Source organism: Aotus nancymaae, unplaced genomic scaffold, assembly GCF_030222135.1.
Source record: "Aotus nancymaae isolate 86718 unplaced genomic scaffold, 86718_ANA_hifiasm-v0.15.2.pri h1tg000011l, whole genome shotgun sequence".
NCBI lineage: Eukaryota > Metazoa > Chordata > Mammalia > Primates > Aotidae > Aotus > Aotus nancymaae.
The window spans coordinates 39,234,064-39,254,888 of NW_026988422.1; the positions used below are offsets into that span (position 1 = coordinate 39,234,064).

The following is a 20,825-nucleotide window of genomic DNA, read 5'->3' on the forward strand; positions in this document are numbered from 1 at the left end:
GTAGGGGGATGCTAATGCAGAGAAACACAGAGGAGTAATTAGTTGTATTGCTTATGATCACTTTTCTTAAATTGAGTGACAAATGTACATGTTCTATTATTCTTTACATCATTATGTATATAGTCCTTTATACATGTAAAATAACTCCTTAGAGAACCCATGAGTCCCCTGGTTCTAGCCTTAACTCCCCAGAACTATATTAATAGTTTGGTGTGTAATTGTTTCTAATATGTTAAAAGTTATACTATAAATCCATCAATTCATCCTTCTATCAGTTAGGCAAATGTGATCATGCGATACTGACTGTTCTGTACCTAGCTTTTTTCATTTAACAATACTTTGAGAATACTGAAATTATTTTAATAGCTGCACAGAATTTTATCGTGTATGTCATAATTTTTAACCAGTTCTCTGCTGGTCGAGCCGTAAGATATTTTCATTCTTGTTTTATTTATTTTGTTAAAAAATAGTGCTACTTTGATTGTCTATGTCTGTATGTGTGTATCTATATATACAGTCAATTTCTCAAAGTTGAAATGCTAGGTCAAAAGGTACGGATTTTTTTTTTTCCAGTGGCATTGTCAAATTGCACTCTTACCAACAATACAAAAAAGTACTTCTATTTCTCCAAACCCTTGCCAACATGGTGTATTATTATCTATTTTTTAAATCTTTCCTAGTTAGTATATACAAATGACATTATATTTTTATCTGTCTTTAATTGCATTGTCAGTATGTTTTTGTATACTTACTATCCATTTCTTTTTCTTAGGAAAATAAAATTGGGCTTTATCTTGCAAGTCTCATGTTTCCCAGAGAGAGAGGGCCTATTCCAATGTACTGTGTAAATTATGTACCTTGCAAAAGAGTTCCTTAGGCAATACTCTCCTCCCTATCCTCTCCAGTATGTGCCCAGTCATCCAGCAAAGCTTTGGTAATTGGAAACCTTAAGGGGTTTTGAACAGAAAAACCAATTAGACTTTCCTGAAGAATAATGGTGCAAAGGCTGGAAACAAGGAAAACAGTTAGAAACCTACTGAAATAAGACAGGCAAAAAAAGATAATGAGGGCTTTGCATTAAGACAGTGAATAGTGGGTACTGAGAAGAGGAAATGGATTTGAAAGATATTCAGATTACCTTGTTTAGAAAATTATCAACATAAAGACATATTCTACATGAATTCAGAAGGGTTTGGGCAAAGGTATATCTCTCAGTTCATCATTTCAGATGAAGAGGGAAAATGTATTTAAGCTAAAAAGTGATTTCATTGATAAGAGTATTTTTTTTAAATATTATGATTCATCAGGCACAGTGGTGTGTACCTGTCTGTAAGTACCAGCTATGAGGGAGGACGACTTGAGGCCAGGAGTTTGAGGCCATCCTGGACAATATAGTAAGACCCTGCCTCTTGAAAAGAAAGGCAAAACAAGAATAGAATTGTTGGTAAACCTGTTTTATTCTAGGCATAATATTCATAAACATGTTAATTGGAAAAATAAATGATCAGTCTCATTGAGTTACACCTCCAATAAAGTTTAAAATAATAGGCTGGATGCGGTGGCTCACACCTATAATCCCAGCACTTTAGGAGGCTGAGGCAGGCGGATCACGAGACCACCTCAATCAAGAGGTTGTGACCATCCTGGCCAACATAATGAAACCCTGTCTCTACTAAAAATACAAAAATTAGCTAGGCCTGGTGGCACGTGCCTGTAATCCCAGCTACTTGAGACTGAGGCAGGAGAATTACTTGAACCCGGGAGGCAGAGGTTTCAGCGAGCCGAAATGGCGCCACTGCAGTGTAACCTGGGCTATAGAATGAGACTTAGTCTCAAAAAATAAAAATAAGTAAATTAAAAATTTAAAATATAAAATGATTCTATATCAAAAGTAAAGGAGAAAGTATATAGTACATTGATTTTAAAATTAACTATATAAAATTAAGCTTACAAAATTGGAAAATTACTCATATCATCAAGGAGTGTTAACATTCATTTTATTTCCTTCTAACTCTTTTATCTTTTTATGACCATGATAACACTGTAAATAAAATTTTATTTTATTTTATTTTATTTTTTTTATTGCATTTTAGGTTTTGGGGTACATGTGAAAAACTTGCAAGGTTGTTGCATAGGTACATATGTGGCAGTGTGATTTGCTGCCAATAAAATTTTATATACTGACTTTTTAACATTAAACCTTTCCTACATTGTATATTATTCACAAACCTAATTTCAAATGACCATACCATATTCACTTTATAGGCATATCATAATTTACTTCACCATTCCCTTATTATGGCATGTTTAAGTTGTTTCTTTCTTTTTACTATTAAAAATAGTTCTCTACCTAGAGGAGAAGAAGGCATTTTATGAAAACGATGCTTGCATGCGCATGTTTGTAGCAGCACAATTTGCAATTACAAAAATATGGAACCAGCCCAAATACCCATCAATCAACGAGTGGATAAAGAAAATACTCATCACTCAATGAGTTAATAAAGAAACACACATACACCCCCCCCACACACCCCGTGGAATACTACTCAGCCATAAAAAGAAAAGAAATAATGGCACTTGCAGCAACCTGGATGGACTTGGAAGCTATTATTCTAAGTGAAGCAACTGAGGAATGGAAAACCAAACATCATAGGTTCTCACTCATTCTCACTCATACGTGGGAGCTAAGCTATGAGGATGCAAAGGCGTGAGAATGATACATTGGACTTTGGGAACTTGGGAAAGGGTGGGAGTAGTGAGAGATAAAAGACTACACTTTGGGTATAGTGTACACTGGTTGGGTGACGGGTGACCTAAAAATCTCAGAAATCACCGCTAATGAACTTATTCATGTGACCAAACATCACCTGTTCCCCTAAAAAACTAGTGAAATAAAAAAATAAAAAAACTTAAAAACAACAACAAATAATACTTCTGAGAAAAATGCTTTGTGCCTAAAGCTTCTTCCATGTTAGTATTTCCTTTTCTTTGCCAGATTCAAGAAGTGGTCAAAATGCGTGAATGTTTTGCTTTCCAGAAAGAGTTGTTCCAGATTTTACTTCTGTGTGTGTAGAATTAGCAATGAATGAGAATGCCTGTTTCCTTATCACCACTTTTTAAAACACTTGTAAGTTTAATATGTGTTTAAACTTTTAACTTGCCCAAAGAGATAATTAGGTAGTCGGAAAATAATTTTTTCTTGTTTAGGATTCCCTAAAATGTTAATTTGATTCTTACCATTCCTGAATAACATGTACTTCGTTGTAGATTGTATACTTTGCATTTTCAAACAGTGTTTAGTTTACCATATCAGACACATGAAAGATGCTTTGGTTATTTGAGACCCATTTAGATATGTAGCTATAAATTCAGCATGCGATATGAACTATTCCTGCTTAATAGGTTAATTCCAGGTATTTTGGTAAATATTAAAGTTATTTCTTACTCAAATATTACAGTTTAATGAAGCAGCAAATGCTTGTGATATTTTCTTAAAAAATGTACTTACATTTAAAGTAAAATGTGTTAACGCTTAATTTACAGGATATAAATAGAAGTAACCCAACTCAGTACAGCTAAACACTCAGTTTGTTCATCTACAGATTTTTTAAGTCAGCTTTATTTTAATTTATAATTCTAACATGACTTCTCAGTTATTATAATTTAGTAAAAGATAACCTAATTCAAAACAATTCACAATTAGAAGCAATATCTTACAATTAACACTGATACTAGTACAACTTATGCTTGCTTATAGTTTTTTATTCCTTAAGTATTATGACACTGAGACTGTCGATGCAGATATTATATTCAACTTATAATAAAAAGAAATTGTGCACCTATAATCCCAGCACTTTGGGAGGCTGAGTTGGGTGGATCACTTGAGGTCAGGAGTTCGAGACCAGTCTGGCCAACATGGTGACACCCTGTTGCTACTAAAAATACAAAAATCAGCCAGGCATGGTGGCACACATCTGTAGTTCTAGCTACTTGGGAGACTGAGGCAGGAGAATCGCTTGAACCTCTGATGGGGAGGTTGCAGTGAGCCAAGATTGCATCACTGCACTACAGCCTGAGCGACAAGAGCAAGACTCCATCTCAAGAAAAAAAAAAAAGAAATTGTGACTTAGAGAAGCTACCAAAGTAAGACAAGATTCTAACTTCAGTCTTTTCTCACCCATTTTTTTCTCCCAGTATTTTTTCTATTCAGTTTATTTATGATTTTTGACAATTATTTGAGTCATTTATTTTCAGAAATCTCTGGAACAGATAAATACATTTCTTGTAGGTTTTTACTCTTCCCAATTTTGATTATGTATTTTGAAAGAATATTTACTGGATATCAGTGTTTAGCCAACATTTTTCCAATATTTTATCAGTAACTGTCACAACACATTGGGACAGCTGTTATGAAAATTGGGTAAAAATAGCAGCCAGTTTTGACATAGTTTTAAGTCACAACAGATTATCAGAAATATTTTTAATAGTTTAATTGCCTACTCCTTGATACAGTAGCTTTTAGTTTTAGGAGCATTTTCAGTTGCATTGTTATCTCATTAGATCCTTATGGTAACTCAGTGTCATAAAATAGCATTGGTATTACATTTATTTTGTAATTGAGAAAATTGAATGCCAAAGGAATTAAATGGGACAAGGCTATTTTTTTGTGGAGCAAAAACTAAAACTTGCATTTATAAATTTAAAATATCTCAGTCGTTTTTGAATTTTATTTGTTAATTTTGGATGTAGCACGAACAAAATCTTTTAAAAAGAAAAGCTTATGGAAGGTTTGAACCCTTAAAATTGTTAGCCCTATAGTGATTGCTCTGAATTATTTTAGAATAAGCCAGTGAAAGTATTTTGGCCACTTGTACTTGGGTATCACATTTTTTTTTCTTAAGTAATTATACAGTGATGGGAATAGTAATATCCCATTTCTTTAAAAAATTAAATGAAACAAAGCCTTTCCAGGACTTTGTGTTTTGTAGTGTGCTAAATTTTACTTAACAATTATTTTATAGAAATTATTGTTTATGACATTTTAAAAGCATGTCTTGAGTATCATTTATTGACCATATCTCCCAACCTAAGGCTAATAAAAGTACATGATTTAAATCCTGTGTAATCAGCAAGTTTAGGCTAATTTATTCATTCACTCATTCAACACAGTAATAGACTACTATTATCTTCTGACTTTTGACTCACTGTATCAACAGCACGGTACTTGGAGCATATTTTTTTAAACTTGCAAAATAAAGCATAGATTTGTGTTTTCCTTCCTAATAATTTTTGTATTTTCTATGCACATTTATCACTTTTATTATAGTTAAAAGCATTATTATAATTCGATAGCTCTTCTACATGACATGGTTAGCCTTTTAGATCTTCATATTATTTTTAATAAGAAAGCCCATTTTTCTCCTAAAGTTGAATTTTTCTAAAAGTTCATATTACTGTATTTTGACATAGCTTTCTAATCATGTACATTTGAGTTTTGGGAATTGCCATTCATAGCAATGTCAGTGATATATACTTACTGACTTGATAAGTACTTGTTAGAGTGAAAGTATCTTATTTCGTGGTGGTGGTGGTGGTGGTAGTGGTAGTGGTTTTTATTCTGGCAACTAATGAGTTGAGGGTTGTTCCCAATAGGCAACTGAAGAGGATTCTTCCAGTTCTCTAGTGAAGGCTCACCTTTTTCAGCAAGAGACAGTTGTTACCAGTGAGCCTTATAGAATCTCAAATATAAGACCTTCTCCCTTTGAAGATCTGAATGCCAGAAGAGTCTACATGCAAAGCCAAGCCAATCAGGTAAGAAGATAAAATATTTTTTCAGTGTTTTGTTTGTATGTGTAGAAATGGGATGATGTCTTAGATAAGGACATTGAAACCATCTGCCCTTTACCAGACACAGTAAACCAAAAACAAAACAAAACAAAAATACAAAACCAGGAGAATTTGATTTGTAATGAATCAAATCCAGAGTGAAACAATAAACATATATACCATAAAGTCTTATATGGGTATAGTGATTGAGCCGTAAATTTGACTTTACAGTTTTTGGTGGCAAAGGTGACAAGGGAAACGTGTTAGTTACATTTTCATTATCCAGAAGGAAGAAGTACTCCATCCTCTTGAGAAACAGAAGTTTCCCTAGCCTTACTCAATAATAAACTTCTTAGACCAGAGTTACTATTTTAAAATTCCTCTACAAACACATTTGTGGCAAATACATTTATATATTTCATAAGGTTTTTCTTATAACTTACCCCAAAAGCTGAAAATGCGCTTCACAATCAACTCAGTGAAAACATTTGCATTGGGCACTATACAATCTTCTAATTGTTCCCACTAAAATGATCTAAAAATGAAAATGTGATTGTAGAACATAACCCTATTTGCCATTCACAGGTGATATCAGAAGACCACATTCTTGACCTTAATTCACTTAGTGATATGAATAAATATTTTTGTTGTTGCTAAATAAATATTTGTAACTGTTAACGCTCTGTCTGCAAAAATCAAAGGCTTAAAATATCTATTCTTCTTGATAGATGTTATTTATAAGATGTAATAGTGTCCACTGGCCTAGTGGCTATGCTGAAAGCCCACCTGCTTCTTATTTAATGACTCATTTTGACCTGAGGAATTCAGACATTTAGTTTGTTAGGGAACACATTTGCATAGGTAGAACCTAGATAGACAAATCAGATGAATGTGATAAAGCATTCAGTTCAACAGGTTATCACCATTAATTATACCATATGCGTATAGCATATGTGATATCCTATGCTTAAAGTTGAGTGATTGAAATGAAAATAATCCATGGTTTCTTTCTAAAGGAGTTTCTGGTGAGGTAATAGATGCATGTTCCTGTTGCTCTGGGGGCGCAGGACTGGGGCATTGAACTCATGCTGGAAGTTGATGGATTTTTTTCTAGGTATACCTAAACATGTCAAGGATGAGATGAATTGTTAACCAGTTGAAGTGGGTTGGAATGAAAATGGTAGGAAAAGACACAGGAAGAGAAGAAGATGTATGTTTTAGAGAGTGTCATATCAGGCTGCCATAACAAAATATTGTAAACTGGGTGGCTTAAGCAACAGAATTTTGTTTGCCTTTAGTTCTGGGCAATTAAAAGTATAAAATCAGGGTGCCAGCATGGATGTGGTGTGGTGTGGTGAGGGGGTTCTTCCTGGCTTTTTTCTAGATGATTACCTACCCTCTGAGGGAGAGAGAAATAAAATTATTTGGTGTCTCCTCCTGTAAGGACACTGATCTCATCAGGCCAGTCCCTAACTTTATGACTTACCTCCCAAAGGATACATCTTCAGATACCCTTTGGGAGGTAAGGGACTGCAGCATATGAAGTCTAAAGGGACACAGACATTCAGTCCACAACAGGGAGCAACATGAGCAAAAGTGTACATGACATGGTGAAGAAAAAGAAACAGAAAAGGGCAAGGACCAGATTGTTGAATTTTTATATTGTGAAGACACCTTGGACTTGATCTTCTCTGTTGTTTCACAAACCTATTTAATTTGCCAGAAGTTACAAGAAACCACAGGCCAAAAGCACAGTGTATTTTTATGGAGTATCAGTTTTACTCAATTAAAAAAAATTCCCAAGTAGTCTTCCAGTTTATATTCCCACCAGTGATGGAAATTTTCATGAACACTTGGTACTGTGCATTTTCTTTTTTGATTTAGTCCTTAGATGAAAGTAATATTTTACTGTGATTTTAGCGTGCATGCACGCGCATGCGCATGCACACACACATATTTTTTTTTGAGACAGAATCTCACTGTGTCACCCATGTTGGAGTGCAGTGGTGCAATCTGGGCTCACTGTAACCTCTGCCTCCTGGGCTGAGCGATTCTTCTGCCTTAGTTTCCCTAGTAGGTAGGATTATATGCATGTGCCACCACACCTGGCTAATGTTTGTATTTTTAGTAGAGACAGGGTTTCACCATGTTGACCAGGCTGGTCTTGCACACCTGACCTCAACTGATCCACCCACCTCAACCTCCCAAAGTGCTGGGATTACAGGCATAAGCCACCTCACCCAGCCTTACCTTATATTTTTCTTAATTACGATATTGAGCAACATTTTTCCTATGCTTATTGCCTGTTTACAGATTGCTGTTTGCTAAATACCTGTTAAGTCTTTTACATATCTTATGTTGAGCTATGTTGCTCATTTATAGATGTTCTTTTTTTTTATTTTGAAAATAAGTCCTTTGTTGGAAATATGCATTACAGCTGTCTTCTCTTACCCTGAGGTTTATCTTTTCACTTTCTTAATGATGTCTTTTGCCAAACAAAGTTTCTTAATTTTAATGAAAGAGCAGTTCAACAATCTTTTCCTTTATGGTTGGTGCTTTTCTGTCTTGTTTAAGAACTCCCGTAAGTACCCACCAAATCATAAAGACATTCTTCTGTGTTATCTTTTAGAAGCCTTATTGTTTTTGCATTCACATTTGATTTTTCAGTGAGGAGAAATTAGGAGGCCAAGGCTTGTTTTACTTATTGTATATATTTTTTGCTTTCTTTTTTTTATAGCCAGTTGCTCCAACATCATCTAGTAAAAAGTCTGTCTTTCTGAAACTACTGCATTGCGTTTTTAGCTTTGTCATGTGATTATATATGTATGTTAGTCTATTTTCAAACTACAGATAAAGACAAGACTGGGTAATTTATAAAGAAAAAGAGGTTTAATGAACTGACAATTCCACATAGCTAGGGAGGCCTTATCATCATGGCAGAAGGTGAAAGGCATGTCTTACGTGGTTGCAGACAAGAGAGAATGAAAGCCAAGAGACAGGGTACCCCTTATAAAACCATCAGATCTTGTGAGACTTACTCACTACCATCAGACCAGTATGGGGGGAACTGGCCCCATGATTCAATTATCTCCCACTGGGTCCCTCAAACAACACTTGGGAATTATAGTAACTACTATTCAAGATGAGATTTGAGTAGGCACACAGCTGTACTGTTTCAATGTGTCTATCTGTTACTGATCTCTGTTCTTTTCCCTTGGCCTGTTTGTTTTTCTTCAGTGTCCTGCTGGTTTCATTACTGTAGCTTTATAATAAGTGTGATCTGGGAGTTATACCTTCCAACTTTGCCCTTCAAGATTTTCTTTGTTGTTCTTGAACTATATAAATTTTGTTCGGTTTATCAGTGTCCACAGAATACCTTCCTGTTCGTGATTGTATTGCATTCTTAAATTAATATGCTAGAAATTGAGATCTCTATGACATTGAATCTTCTAATCCAAGAAATGGTGTATACTTTCATTTATTTAGTTTTCCTCAGATTTTTCTAAATAATGTTTTGTGGTTTTCTATTTGGAAATTTTTCATATCTTTTGTTATGTTCACTCTTAAATTTGATTTTTTGTTATTGTAAGCATATTTTACATATTACCCTTGTATCCAGATACACTATTAAATAATGCTTCAATCTGTTGATTATTTGGATGTTGATTTCTTACCTTATTGCACTGGCTAAGAGTTATAATGCAAGGGGACATCATAGGCATTCTTGTTTTATCCATGATCTCACAGGAAAGCTTTTTAATATCTGTCATTAATTATGATGTGTTTACTATATGTTTTTATAGATCTCTTGAACAGATTAAGGATAACCTTGTATTCCTACAGAACTAAGTTTTTATTACATGCTTTTTCTGCAGTAATTGAGGTGATTCTATTTTTTTCTTCCTTTATTCTGTTTGTTAAATTGCAGTCATTGGTTTGCAACCTTGCAATCTTGGAATAAACTCATCTGGGTTGCCATGTGATATACTCATTATACATACACATACATATATACATATACATCATGCATACATAAGATTGGATTTGCATACATAAGATAAGTATTTCATCTTGGATTTTTATGTCTATGCTTATGAAAAAGAGCAACAGAATTTTCCTTTCTCATAATATTTTTATCAGGTGTTGCTATCAGGGTATGTTAGCTTCATAAAATAAGTTGAACAGTATTTCTTTTCACATGTATGGAAGAGTTTAAGATTGGTCGTTATTTCTTTCTTAAACGTTTGGTAGAATTCCCTAGTGAAGCCATCTGGGCTTAGATTTTTTTTTTTTAGATGGTTTTGAATTACAGAATCAATTTCCTTAACAGACACAGGACTATTCACAATTCCTAATTCTTATTGTGTCAGCTGTGACAAGTTACAGTTTACAGTACTTTGTCTATTTCATCCAGATTTTCAAGTTTATTGGCATAAATATATCCCATTTTTCATTGCAGATATTGAAAATATGTACCTTCTCTCCTTTGATTATTCTTCCTTAGAGGTGTATCATTTTTAGCCTTCTCGAAGACAGCTTTTAGATTTTTTACTTCTTTAAATGTTTGTTTTCTATTTCATTAATTTCTGCTTCTGACTTCTGTTTGCCTACACTATTAGGTTTTAGCTTTACTCTTCCTGGTTTTATATTGTAAAAGCTTAGTTTCTTGATTTTTTTTTTTTTTTTGGCTTTTTTCCTCTTTTTCTGTCTTTTTCTAACATACATATTTAAGGCTATAAATTTTCATTTAAGTGCTCCTCTATCCACATTTTACAGAATTTTCTAGTTTGTTCATTTTTAATGGAAAATTTTAGACATAGCAGAGGTAGAATGAATAAAGGAGTGAACTACCATATGCTACTCTGCTTCCAACACCTATCACTGGCAAAATGATGATATGCCCTGTTTTTACCATTATTCAGAAATGGGTTGTTTCATTTCTAAATATTTGAGATTTTCTAGTTTTCTCTTTAATGTTACAAATAAAGATGATTTTATGTATGATTTTATTTTATTGGCATTTGTTGGAACTTGGTTGATGGCCCAGCATATGGTCAGTGTTTAGTAGTGGGTATAGCAGCCTTTTTGTTGAATTGATCCTTTTGTCATTATCAGATATCTTTCTTTATCTCTAGTAATATTTCTTGCCTAAAAATACTTTTTTGATATCAGACTACATCAATTTTTTTCTGGTTTAGCACTTTCACAATAGTTTTTTTTTTTTCTTTTTACTTCCAGCATTTCTGTATCATTTATTTAAGGCTTCTGTTTTAAACCATATATAGTTGGGTTTAGGTCCCCCCCCTCCCCGCCCAAGAATGTCTTTATCTTTTAATTGGAGTATTTTGTTCATTTACTTTACAATTATTAATAAAAATCTACCATTTTATTCACTTTATTTGCCCCATTTGCTGTGTTTGTTTTTTTCTTTCACTTTGCTTATTCAAATATATTTAATTGCCTGATTATCATCCCTTTATTAGCTAATAGGTAATACAGTTGTTAAATATTTTTAGTGATTATCCTAGAGATATCTTGACTCCTTAAAATCTATTCTGTATTAGTGTTTTACCATTTTCAGGATAATGCACAGATCTACAGTATCTTAACTCCATTTACCTCTCTTTTACCTTTTTCTTAATCGTCATTACGAACTTTATAAAATTTAAAACCTTGCAAAATATTAAACAGTCAGCATTCATTGAGGTTTATTCACCTTTTTATGACTTTTGACATTCTTCAGTACCTTATGTATTATGCTTCCATCTAGGATCATTTGCTGTTTTTTGGTGCTTGCTAAGCCTCAGTTTTCATTTATCTGAAAAAAAAACTTTGATTTCCTTCATTTTTGAAGGATGTTTTGCTCTTTTGAATTCTAAGTTATAATTTATTTGCTTTCATCAATTTAAAAGATATAATACCATTGAGAGGAAGTTTCTACCCTTTCTATTAAGAAATAATACCTGTATTGTTTTCAGATGTTTTATTATGCTATATCTAGGTATTAGGTTATATATTTTGTTTTGGGTGTATAGAGCTCCTGGAATCTGTGACTTAATGTTTTTGAACAGATTTAGAAGTTTTTAACCAGTAGCTCTTTATTGTTTGAAGCTCAGGGAGAGTTAAAGACTGGAGATAAATTTTGGGAATCATTATCAGAGAATGAAAACTGAAACTATGAGGAGAAGTTAGAATTATTTTAGAAGACTATGTTCTATTTTAAAACTGTTACAGTAGGGAATCACTAAATATTGAGACTGTGAGTTAAAAAAGACCAGTCACATTACAAGAACCAGAAAAAGATGTCTCAGAAGCCTGGGGAGGAGGACAATGTAAAGGAAATGATGGAGTAGTTAATTAATGTTTTGCAGTAAAATGCCCCAATAAAATTCCAGTTCATCTCCATAAAGGTAATTGGTAACTGTACCACAATTTCAATGGGATTAAGAGGTATGCGTGACTGGAGAGGAAACAAAGATGATGTTTGCTAGCCACTTCTCTAGAAGCTTGACTGCAAAAGCCTTCCTTAACAAATAGATGGGGTTAGAAGGATGCAGGTTCAAGAAATGCATATGGTCATAAGATGAAGAAAGTGGAGAAGTTAAAAGACTCAGGACAGAGAAAAAAATTGATAGAGCAAAGGCAATGGAAACTGTAAAGACAGGAGAATTGCATGACAAGAGGTAGAATTACTTCATTTTCCAAGGTGGAAGTGAAGTTTAGGTGGAGCTACAGATTTATTATAGAGACAGAGAGTTCATGAAATTCAAACTTGATTAATTCAGCATTGTGGGCCCTGCTGTTCTTTTCCCAAAGTCTTAAAAGTGGGTAGAGAAAGAAAACAAAAAAACTTCTGTATCATCTAGGTGCTTTGCTTCCAGCAAGTCTCATGCCATAGCAAATACAGTGGGAATTATTCAAGGTAGACACAAATTGTAAAAGGCTCCAGGTCAGTCTCCCAGGCTCCCTGTAGCTTTAGTTTTCACTGATAATTATTATTAATGTTTATTATAGCTGGCGCCTACAACATGCTAGATACTATTTTAAGTGCTTTACTTACATACTCATTTTAATCCTCACAACAAACTGACAAACTACCTAATTTTAGTGATTAAAAATTAACTGTAGTTTATGTATGTTGTCCAAACTTATTATGAAATTTTATTAAAAAATAAGATATTTGTACAAGAAGGAAAACTTGCAAGCCAGTTTTACTTTGAGCAAAATGATTGTAAGAATAAAGACTGAAAGCAATATGCATACTCTCACTAGAGACTTTGGGATATTAAAATGAACTCACCAGGAGTCATATTTGCTTGTAAACTTGCAGGCATCCTATGAGACATTTGAATCTGGAGCTACTCAGTTTAACAGTTTCAAATACAAAATATTTTCCCACATCTTGAGTAGTGGGCAGAAAAACTCATCTCAACGTAGGAGAGAGTGGAAGTATGCATATCCTAAACTGAGTCACTGATTCATACAGTTGAGCAGGGAAAGGAAACCCAGTGAATGTAAACACAGGAAAGTTATAATATACCAATATTCCTCATCCCAGGCCCTGGGAATTTATTTGGCCTACCTTCTTTGGCTGAAAGAACCATAAATTTAAAGGTGTTCTTTTGATTGATGAGGAAAAAGAACTGAACTCTTCTCTCAGAATAGTAATGGTGGTCATGATGGGGTGGTTGAGGAATATAGTCATCAGATAGAAAGTATAAAAAGTGCTAAATACTAGAGAGAGAGAAGTGAAACAACATTTGGCAGACAGCTCTTAGCTTTGGGATTATGACATGGCCACTTGAGCCCATTCTGTTTGGGTCTGAATTCCTGCTGCTTTACTTACTAGCTGTGTGGCCTTGTGCAAGTTACTTAAGTTCTTTGTGCCTTAGTATCCTCATCTGTAAATTGGAATAATAACAGTATCTACCCCCTAGAGTTTGCTGATGTTATATTCAGTGAACTTCTCAGTTTAATAGGAATTAGAATGGAATGGTTTTTCTCTTCTAAAGCAGCACTAGACTATAGCTATACATATAGTAAAGAAATATTGTAGAAGTTTCTTAATAGGAACAAAACAGAGTTCCATTCAGCACAGTGCTCTTAAGATGGTGTACCAGTTGTCCATTTGTATGTGACCCAGAAGACCTCACAGGATGAATTTTCCATAGTAGAGTCTGGCTCTTAGCTTGCAGACCAGACACCTTATTTTCTTAGGATACTAGGACTAAAGTCATCTTCAGAGATTCAAATAATTGAGTTTAAGAAAATGGTATATAAAAATTATAACACAATTTGATTTCAGCCATCATGAGGGCTGTTGCTACTAGTAGTAGCTTGATTAATATATTCTTTACCAAAAATAGGTCTTTATGAGATCATCACTAAAAGCTAGAGCTTGGTGAGTGTAAATGCTCAACAAAATAATTATGTCCTTTGAATGTTTAATTGCATTCAACTGGGGTAAGTTGATGGATCCTTTTCTACGACAGAGGAACAACCTTGCCAAAAGGACAAGACAGTTGCCTTGGCTGAACTATAAAGAGTCTAAGGTAGCAAGTTAACTTACTAGTTTTATGAATGCTGCTTAGAAGACATGGCTGCTGGGTCAGCATATAACAAAGGACTTTATTATTCACAGTACAGTAGTAGCATGAGCTTCATGTTTGTGTTGGTTTTTGTTGCTCTTCCAAATCCCATGGGAATGATGCTCAGAAATACTTGGTAAACTCAGGGGGTTTGCATCCCAGCATTGGAATCCTGAACTTAGGAAAGCCAAGTCTTTTATAATGACTTTTAATGCAGTTGAATAGCCTGCCTGAATTGCTGAGGAAGGAGATACTATCTTTGTTATACCAGACAGCAAACAAGCCTGTCTCCAATGAGGAAATACTATGTCTTTAAAGTGTTTCACTCTTTTGACATCCTTGAAAAGATAGTCCAAAACAAAATACAGATAGTGCATATGCTCACTAGATCTGCAGAGATAGGACTCATAAAGAATTATCAACTAATGCTACCTTAGGTTTCTCCCTTAGTAATGCTTAAATAGGCATTGCCAGTGTTTGTCTTTGACTCATTTTTTAATGCTTTGAAGAGCTAGTAAATCCTTTGAGGCGAGGCTTGGTTGCTCACACTTGTGATCACAGCACTTTGGGAGGTTGAGGTAGGAGGATCACTTGAGTCTAGTCATTTGAGACCACCTGGGAAGGAGGATCACTCGAGTCTAGGCATTTGAGACCACCTGGGAAACATAGCAAGACCCCATTTCTACAAAATATGTATATATATTTAAATTAGCTGGGTCTGGTGGTATGCACCCATAGTCTCAGCTACTCAGGAGTCTAAAGCAGGAGGATTGCTTGAGCCAGGGAGGTCAAGGTGGCAGTGAGCCATGCACGCCATTGCACTCAACCTGGGTGATGGAGTGAAACCTTGTCTCAAAAAAAAAAATCCTTTGGATTGATATATATATATTATTTCAAAGTCTTATAGGCCTGGAAGCCATCATAGCTCTTTAGCTTATTTTCTCTTTCACGTTCCTGGGGTTCATTTCACTGTAGACAAATATGGCAACATATATCAAAAATTTATGACATGTTTAATACATAGAAAAGAATGTATTCACTGAATACTTGAGAAAGCACAAAACAAAAAAGGAACACCCCCAGTCTATCCCTTTGCCTTCATCCTAGAGGTAACCATTACCTGGAATTATATTTGTCTAACATTCTCATCCACTTTGTGGATTTGCTGCATTTTGTTTATCCATTCATTAGTTAATGGATATTTGTGTTGTTTGTACTTTTTTGACCATTTATTACTTGTTAATGTTTAAATGTATAAAAGGAGACCTAGGGTTTTGTTTTTGTTTTATTATGGGGAATCATTCTGTATTTATTCTTAAAACCATTTTTGAAAGACTTTACTGCTAATAGGTTAGGAGGTTTTGGAACATACACTGTACGTAGTTTAATTAAAAGTAAGATTATTATGTCATTTAAGTAGAAATTGTTTGTATTTTAGATAACATTTGGTCAGCCAGGCTTGGACATTCAGAGCAGAAGTATGGAATATGTACAGCGGCAAATACCCAAGGAGTGTGGAAGTCTAAAGTCCCAAAATAGGGTAAATAATGTTAATTTATCTTCTGATATGGAATTTAACTAATTAGTATATAGGTTAAGTTTTATAGTCTAATTCTCTATATAGTTGAATTGTACTAAAAATTTTTTCATTGTATAAATTTGCTATATATGTACTTATAAATGCTGTTAGTTAAAAACTCCAAACTTCTCATTTGAGTCTGAAGGATTGCCACAACTGCGTTTATCACCAGATGAGATCAAAAGGGATTATATATTGTTAATTTAATAAACTGTATCCATCATCCCATCTTTAGCTCAGATCTAGATTTTTTTTTTATCCTAAATTCCATATATCTAGGGAATAGAATTTAGTTAAGGTTTTCCAGAGAAATAGAACATCATGGATGGGTGGGTGGGTAGATGGATGGATGGACAGATGGATAGATAGATGGATGGACAGATAGATAAGAACATTTTAAGGAAATAGCTCATGCAGTGGTAGAGGTACAGATCCAAAATCTGCAGATTAGGCTGTCTGGAGACCCAGGAAACTGTTGTCGTCTGAGTCCAAAGGCAGCCGACTGGCAGAATTTCTTCTTGCTCAGGGGGAGATCAGTCTTAGTTCGGTTAAAGCCTTCAGCTGATTGTATGAGTTCCACCTACATCACAGAAGGTACTGTGCTTTGCTTATAGTCCACGAGTTGCAATGTTGATCTCATCCCAAAAACATATCACGGAAATATCCAGAATAATATTTGAATGACTGTCTGGACACTGTGGCTTGCACCAAGGTGACACATAAAATTAACCTTCACAGCCCTTATTGGAGTTTTTATCTGTTTCTTTTTTAGGTCCCTTTGAAATCAATCAGACATGTCAGCTTTCAAGATGAGGATGAGATTGTCAGAATAAACCCTCGGGATATCTTAATACGTCGCTATGCAGACTACAGACATCCTGACATGTGGAAAAATGACTTGGAAAGAGATGATGCTGATTCCAGTATTCACTTTTCTAAACCAGACAGTAAAAAATCAGACTATCTGTACTCTTGTGGGGATGAGACTAAGTTAAGTTCACCCAAAGACTCTGTGGTATTTAAGACGCAGCCTTCCTCATTAAAATTTAAGAAGTCAAAACGAAGAAAAGAGGATGGTGAACGTTCTCGCTGCGTATACTGCCAGGAAAGGTTTAATCATGAAGAAAATGTCAGGGGAAAATGTCAGGATGCTCCAGACCCTATTAAAAGATGCATATATCAAGTTAGTTGCATGCTCTGTGCAGAGAGCATGTTGTATCATTGTATGTCAGACTCGGAGGGAGATTTTTCTGATCCCTGTTCATGTGACACTAGTGACGACAAGTTCTGCTTGCGATGGTTAGCCCTGGTAGCTTTGTCTTTCATTGTACCATGTATGTGCTGCTACGTCCCTTTGAGAATGTGCCATCGCTGTGGTGAGGCATGTGGTTGCTGTGGTGGGAAACATAAAGCTGCTGGATGAAATGATCCAGTGCCAAAATGAGCTTAAAATCTTGTTTCCAGGAATTAGCTAACTTGGATTTATGGAAGCTTTTGGCAAGCAATATGGAATCTTGCCTGATATCATTGGGGCCACACGTGGAGGAAGCAGAACTCATCAGTTCTTGGTGTTTCACAAATGCCAGCCATGCCTAACTTTTCCCTTGGGTGCATGGCATGTTTTGTTACAGGTTGTAGAGTATTTGCAGAAGGAAACCATTTCTGGTTATTGGCTATAAAAAGTCAGCATAAAATATCCAACTAAAAGGGATTAATTTTTGGCATTTTTTGTATATTTATGCATTAGGTGATGGGCTTTTAAAGGTTTGAATTTATTAGAACATGGACTAAAAATAAAAGTGCACTAGGGGACAGTTGATCTCAATCTAAGAAAAGTTAACACTTGGGAATTACAAGAAGTAAAACAAGTGCAACTAAATCATTTATTAGTTGTTTTTTGAAAGCAATTTTATGTATAAATAACATGTTTATATTTAACTAAATGTAAGGTACGAATTATTACATATTAAACTTTGCTTCCCTTCCTAGTTCTGAAGTAGATATATACATATATATGTATCTACTGTCACATTCCATATATTTTGAATATTTAACTCATCTAGTTAATAATGTTTTTATTCCATGTGAATGATTTGATATTTTCATCCTTATTTCTCTTTGGCTACAATTTATATTGAGTTATATCTGTACATTCTGGTAATCTAAAATCCTTAAAAATATTCTAATAGCCTTCAGTGACCAACTTTTTTTTAAAGCACAGATGTAATTGTCTAATGTTCTGATGGGAACGTAACACTTATTTTTATATAAAAAGAGACTGAGTAAACAAACATAGAAAAAAAGTGAAGTTTTTTAGTTGTTTTGTTTTTTGTGGTATTCAACCAGCAAGTTGTTTTCTTTCAGAGTTTCCTCCTTCAAAAAGTTATATTGCATTTACAAATGTTTTACAAGACAAAAAGTTTGACTGGATAGTTAGTGTAAAAGCTTCCTCTTGAGATCTTCATTTATCATTCTGCTAAACCAGAATAGGTTCAGCTTATTTTTAGCTTAATCCTCAGTGCTTATTATTTGCATAACAATGATAACTTTTTATCAGTTACATTTTATTTTTATTTAAACTGGCCAAAAGCAAAATTATTTTGTTAAAATGTGTGCTAAACTCTCCCAGCAAAGTATTTAATCCAACATTGTAAATGAAGTATCTTGTACATATAAATTAATGTCTTTTACAGAGCATTATATTACTGGATGTTTAATTTACAAAATAGTTGGATAAATGTTCCAACAAACTTTATAGTACCTTGAGGTCAAATTGTCTGTCTTTTTTGTTATTGTTGTTGTTGTTGTTGTTGTTTTAAATATTACATTAAAACTCTAACCAAGGAAAGGGTTCTTTAAGAACATTCCCTTAGAGGGATAAAGTTGAGAAGTGTGCCTTTTTTTTAATGGCTTGAAGTTTCAGAGGTGATAAAAATTAAAATCACACTACCATTTGAAGCTCATTTTCTATGCAGGTTTTTAAACGTCCTTTATATATTGTTCTTTTTATATATCACACTAAACTTGTGTTAGCTTTTTTCTTTAGCCCCAGATCAAACTGAACAATGTATATAACACTTATCTGTCTGTAAAATACTTTTTTTAAGAAAGCATTTATATTTATATGACAGCTTGAACTGACAACATTGTGTATATAGATCATCTTGAAGTATTATTTCACATTGAAAAGAAGAAAAATATATTGATAACTATAGACGTTATGAAGAAGAGGGTATTTCTAGTTTTGTACTAAAAATCAATTGGGTGAACTAAATCTGAAACATGACACTGTAGCAGCAGTTTTAAGTCTTATTTTTACTGTTTATATATTTGAATGCTGCTACAATACATGATCTTCATCCCTGAAGTTTTCAACTAAACTTGGTTTCCTAGAATAGACTGTTAACTTTCAAAATTTTTATTGGTGAAATGGAAATACTGGTTTTCCTTGTGAATGAATTTTCATAATTTTAAGTGTTGAGTTTATAATTCAGGTTTGATCAAGGTGTGAATAACTGAAGAAAATAACTTGCTGGCTATATAGGAAAATGCTGTGGAAATGAACTGTGTATATACTTCTGGGAGGAACAAATTTAATCATTTCTTCTGTTAAGCACTAATCAGTATAGTGCAACTCCTGGTTCTGTACTGTATTTTATATGCAACATATATGCTTTAATATTTTAATGTTTGTGCATTAATATTTTCAATTTGTTTAACCACTTTGCTGCTAAGATTTTGCCGTCCCATTCCCGTTTTTTCCTTTACAATTTTAAACAAGTTTCTTCATTAAAAGCTATGGTGATGAAATGGTTTTTATTTTACCTTGGATCTTTATAGTTAACATACCCAGTTTCTAAATCAGTCTACAAGACTAACTGATGATATAATGTTCTCTGAATCCCTGTATGGAAATTTTCTTTTGAGTAAATTAGAATTCCTTTGTAAAAGCAAATGGGTAGTTTAAATCACTGATTTTTAAACGTGTGTATAGGCACCTTCAGGAACATATTCTCTGTACAGATTTGGCACTGCCAATTGGCTTTTCCTCTCAAATGTTTGTTTTTATCTGATATTATTAGCAGATGGCTCAACACAACTGCTTAAGTAATAGTCTTGAAAATGGAATCATCTAGATGGTATGACAAGCGAGACTGGTCTGATGAACTTGTTTTGTTCAAAATTGATCATTCTTAAATGATATTTCTAGCTTGAAAAGGGACCTCATTTGATTTCTGAAGAAATATGTCATGTGGAGCTTCAGCACCACCTACTGGTTGATTTCCAGGCCAGAGACAAGAGATGGCAATAGGGATCTGACTTGTCACTACTACCTATTTGAGTGGTGACCTCCTACCAGGGAAACCAGGAGTAAGAACTATCTCAGAGGAATTGTAAAAGGGTTATTTTCCTAATGTGTCTTGTTGGCTTGCTGAAATATTTTAAGCACTTTTTTCTTACATATCCTGTTTTAAAATATTTGTTGATATTTGAGACTGGCAATCAAACAATGGATGTACTGAGGCATTTATAGAACCAGTTGCTTTAACTCTCAAAAGCCATTACCAAAATGGTGTTTTTTCTCTCATTCCGCCAGTCGGGGAGAATTTTTAAAAAATAATACTCAAAACACGAGAAAACGTAATCACACATGTATTTTATCATGACAACTTCAGAGAGTGTGTGTGTATGTTTCTTTTTTTTTTTTTTTTGAGACGGGAGTTTCACTCTTGTTCCCCAGGCCGGACTACTATGGCATGATCTCAGCTCACTGCAACCTCTGCCTCCCAGGTTCAAGCTGTTCTCCTGCCTCAGCCTCCTGAGTAGCTGGG

At 34.2% G+C, this 20,825-nt stretch overlaps 1 protein-coding gene across 1 annotated transcript in view; it reads left to right on the plus strand.

Moving 5' to 3' along the window:
* The window catches only part of SPRED1 (sprouty related EVH1 domain containing 1), a 112,006-nt gene extending 92,203 nt beyond the window's left edge, over nucleotides 1-19,803 (plus strand). Inside the window, exons 5-7 of the mRNA XM_012465033.3 lie at nucleotides 5,653-5,811; nucleotides 15,853-15,954; nucleotides 16,766-19,803. Coding sequence (XP_012320456.1) covers nucleotides 5,653-5,811; nucleotides 15,853-15,954; nucleotides 16,766-17,416 — 912 coding nt within the window. The 3' untranslated portion in view covers nucleotides 17,417-19,803. The remainder of the gene's footprint in view (nucleotides 1-5,652; nucleotides 5,812-15,852; nucleotides 15,955-16,765) is intronic.
* Nucleotides 19,804-20,825: the final 1,022 nt, after the last annotated feature.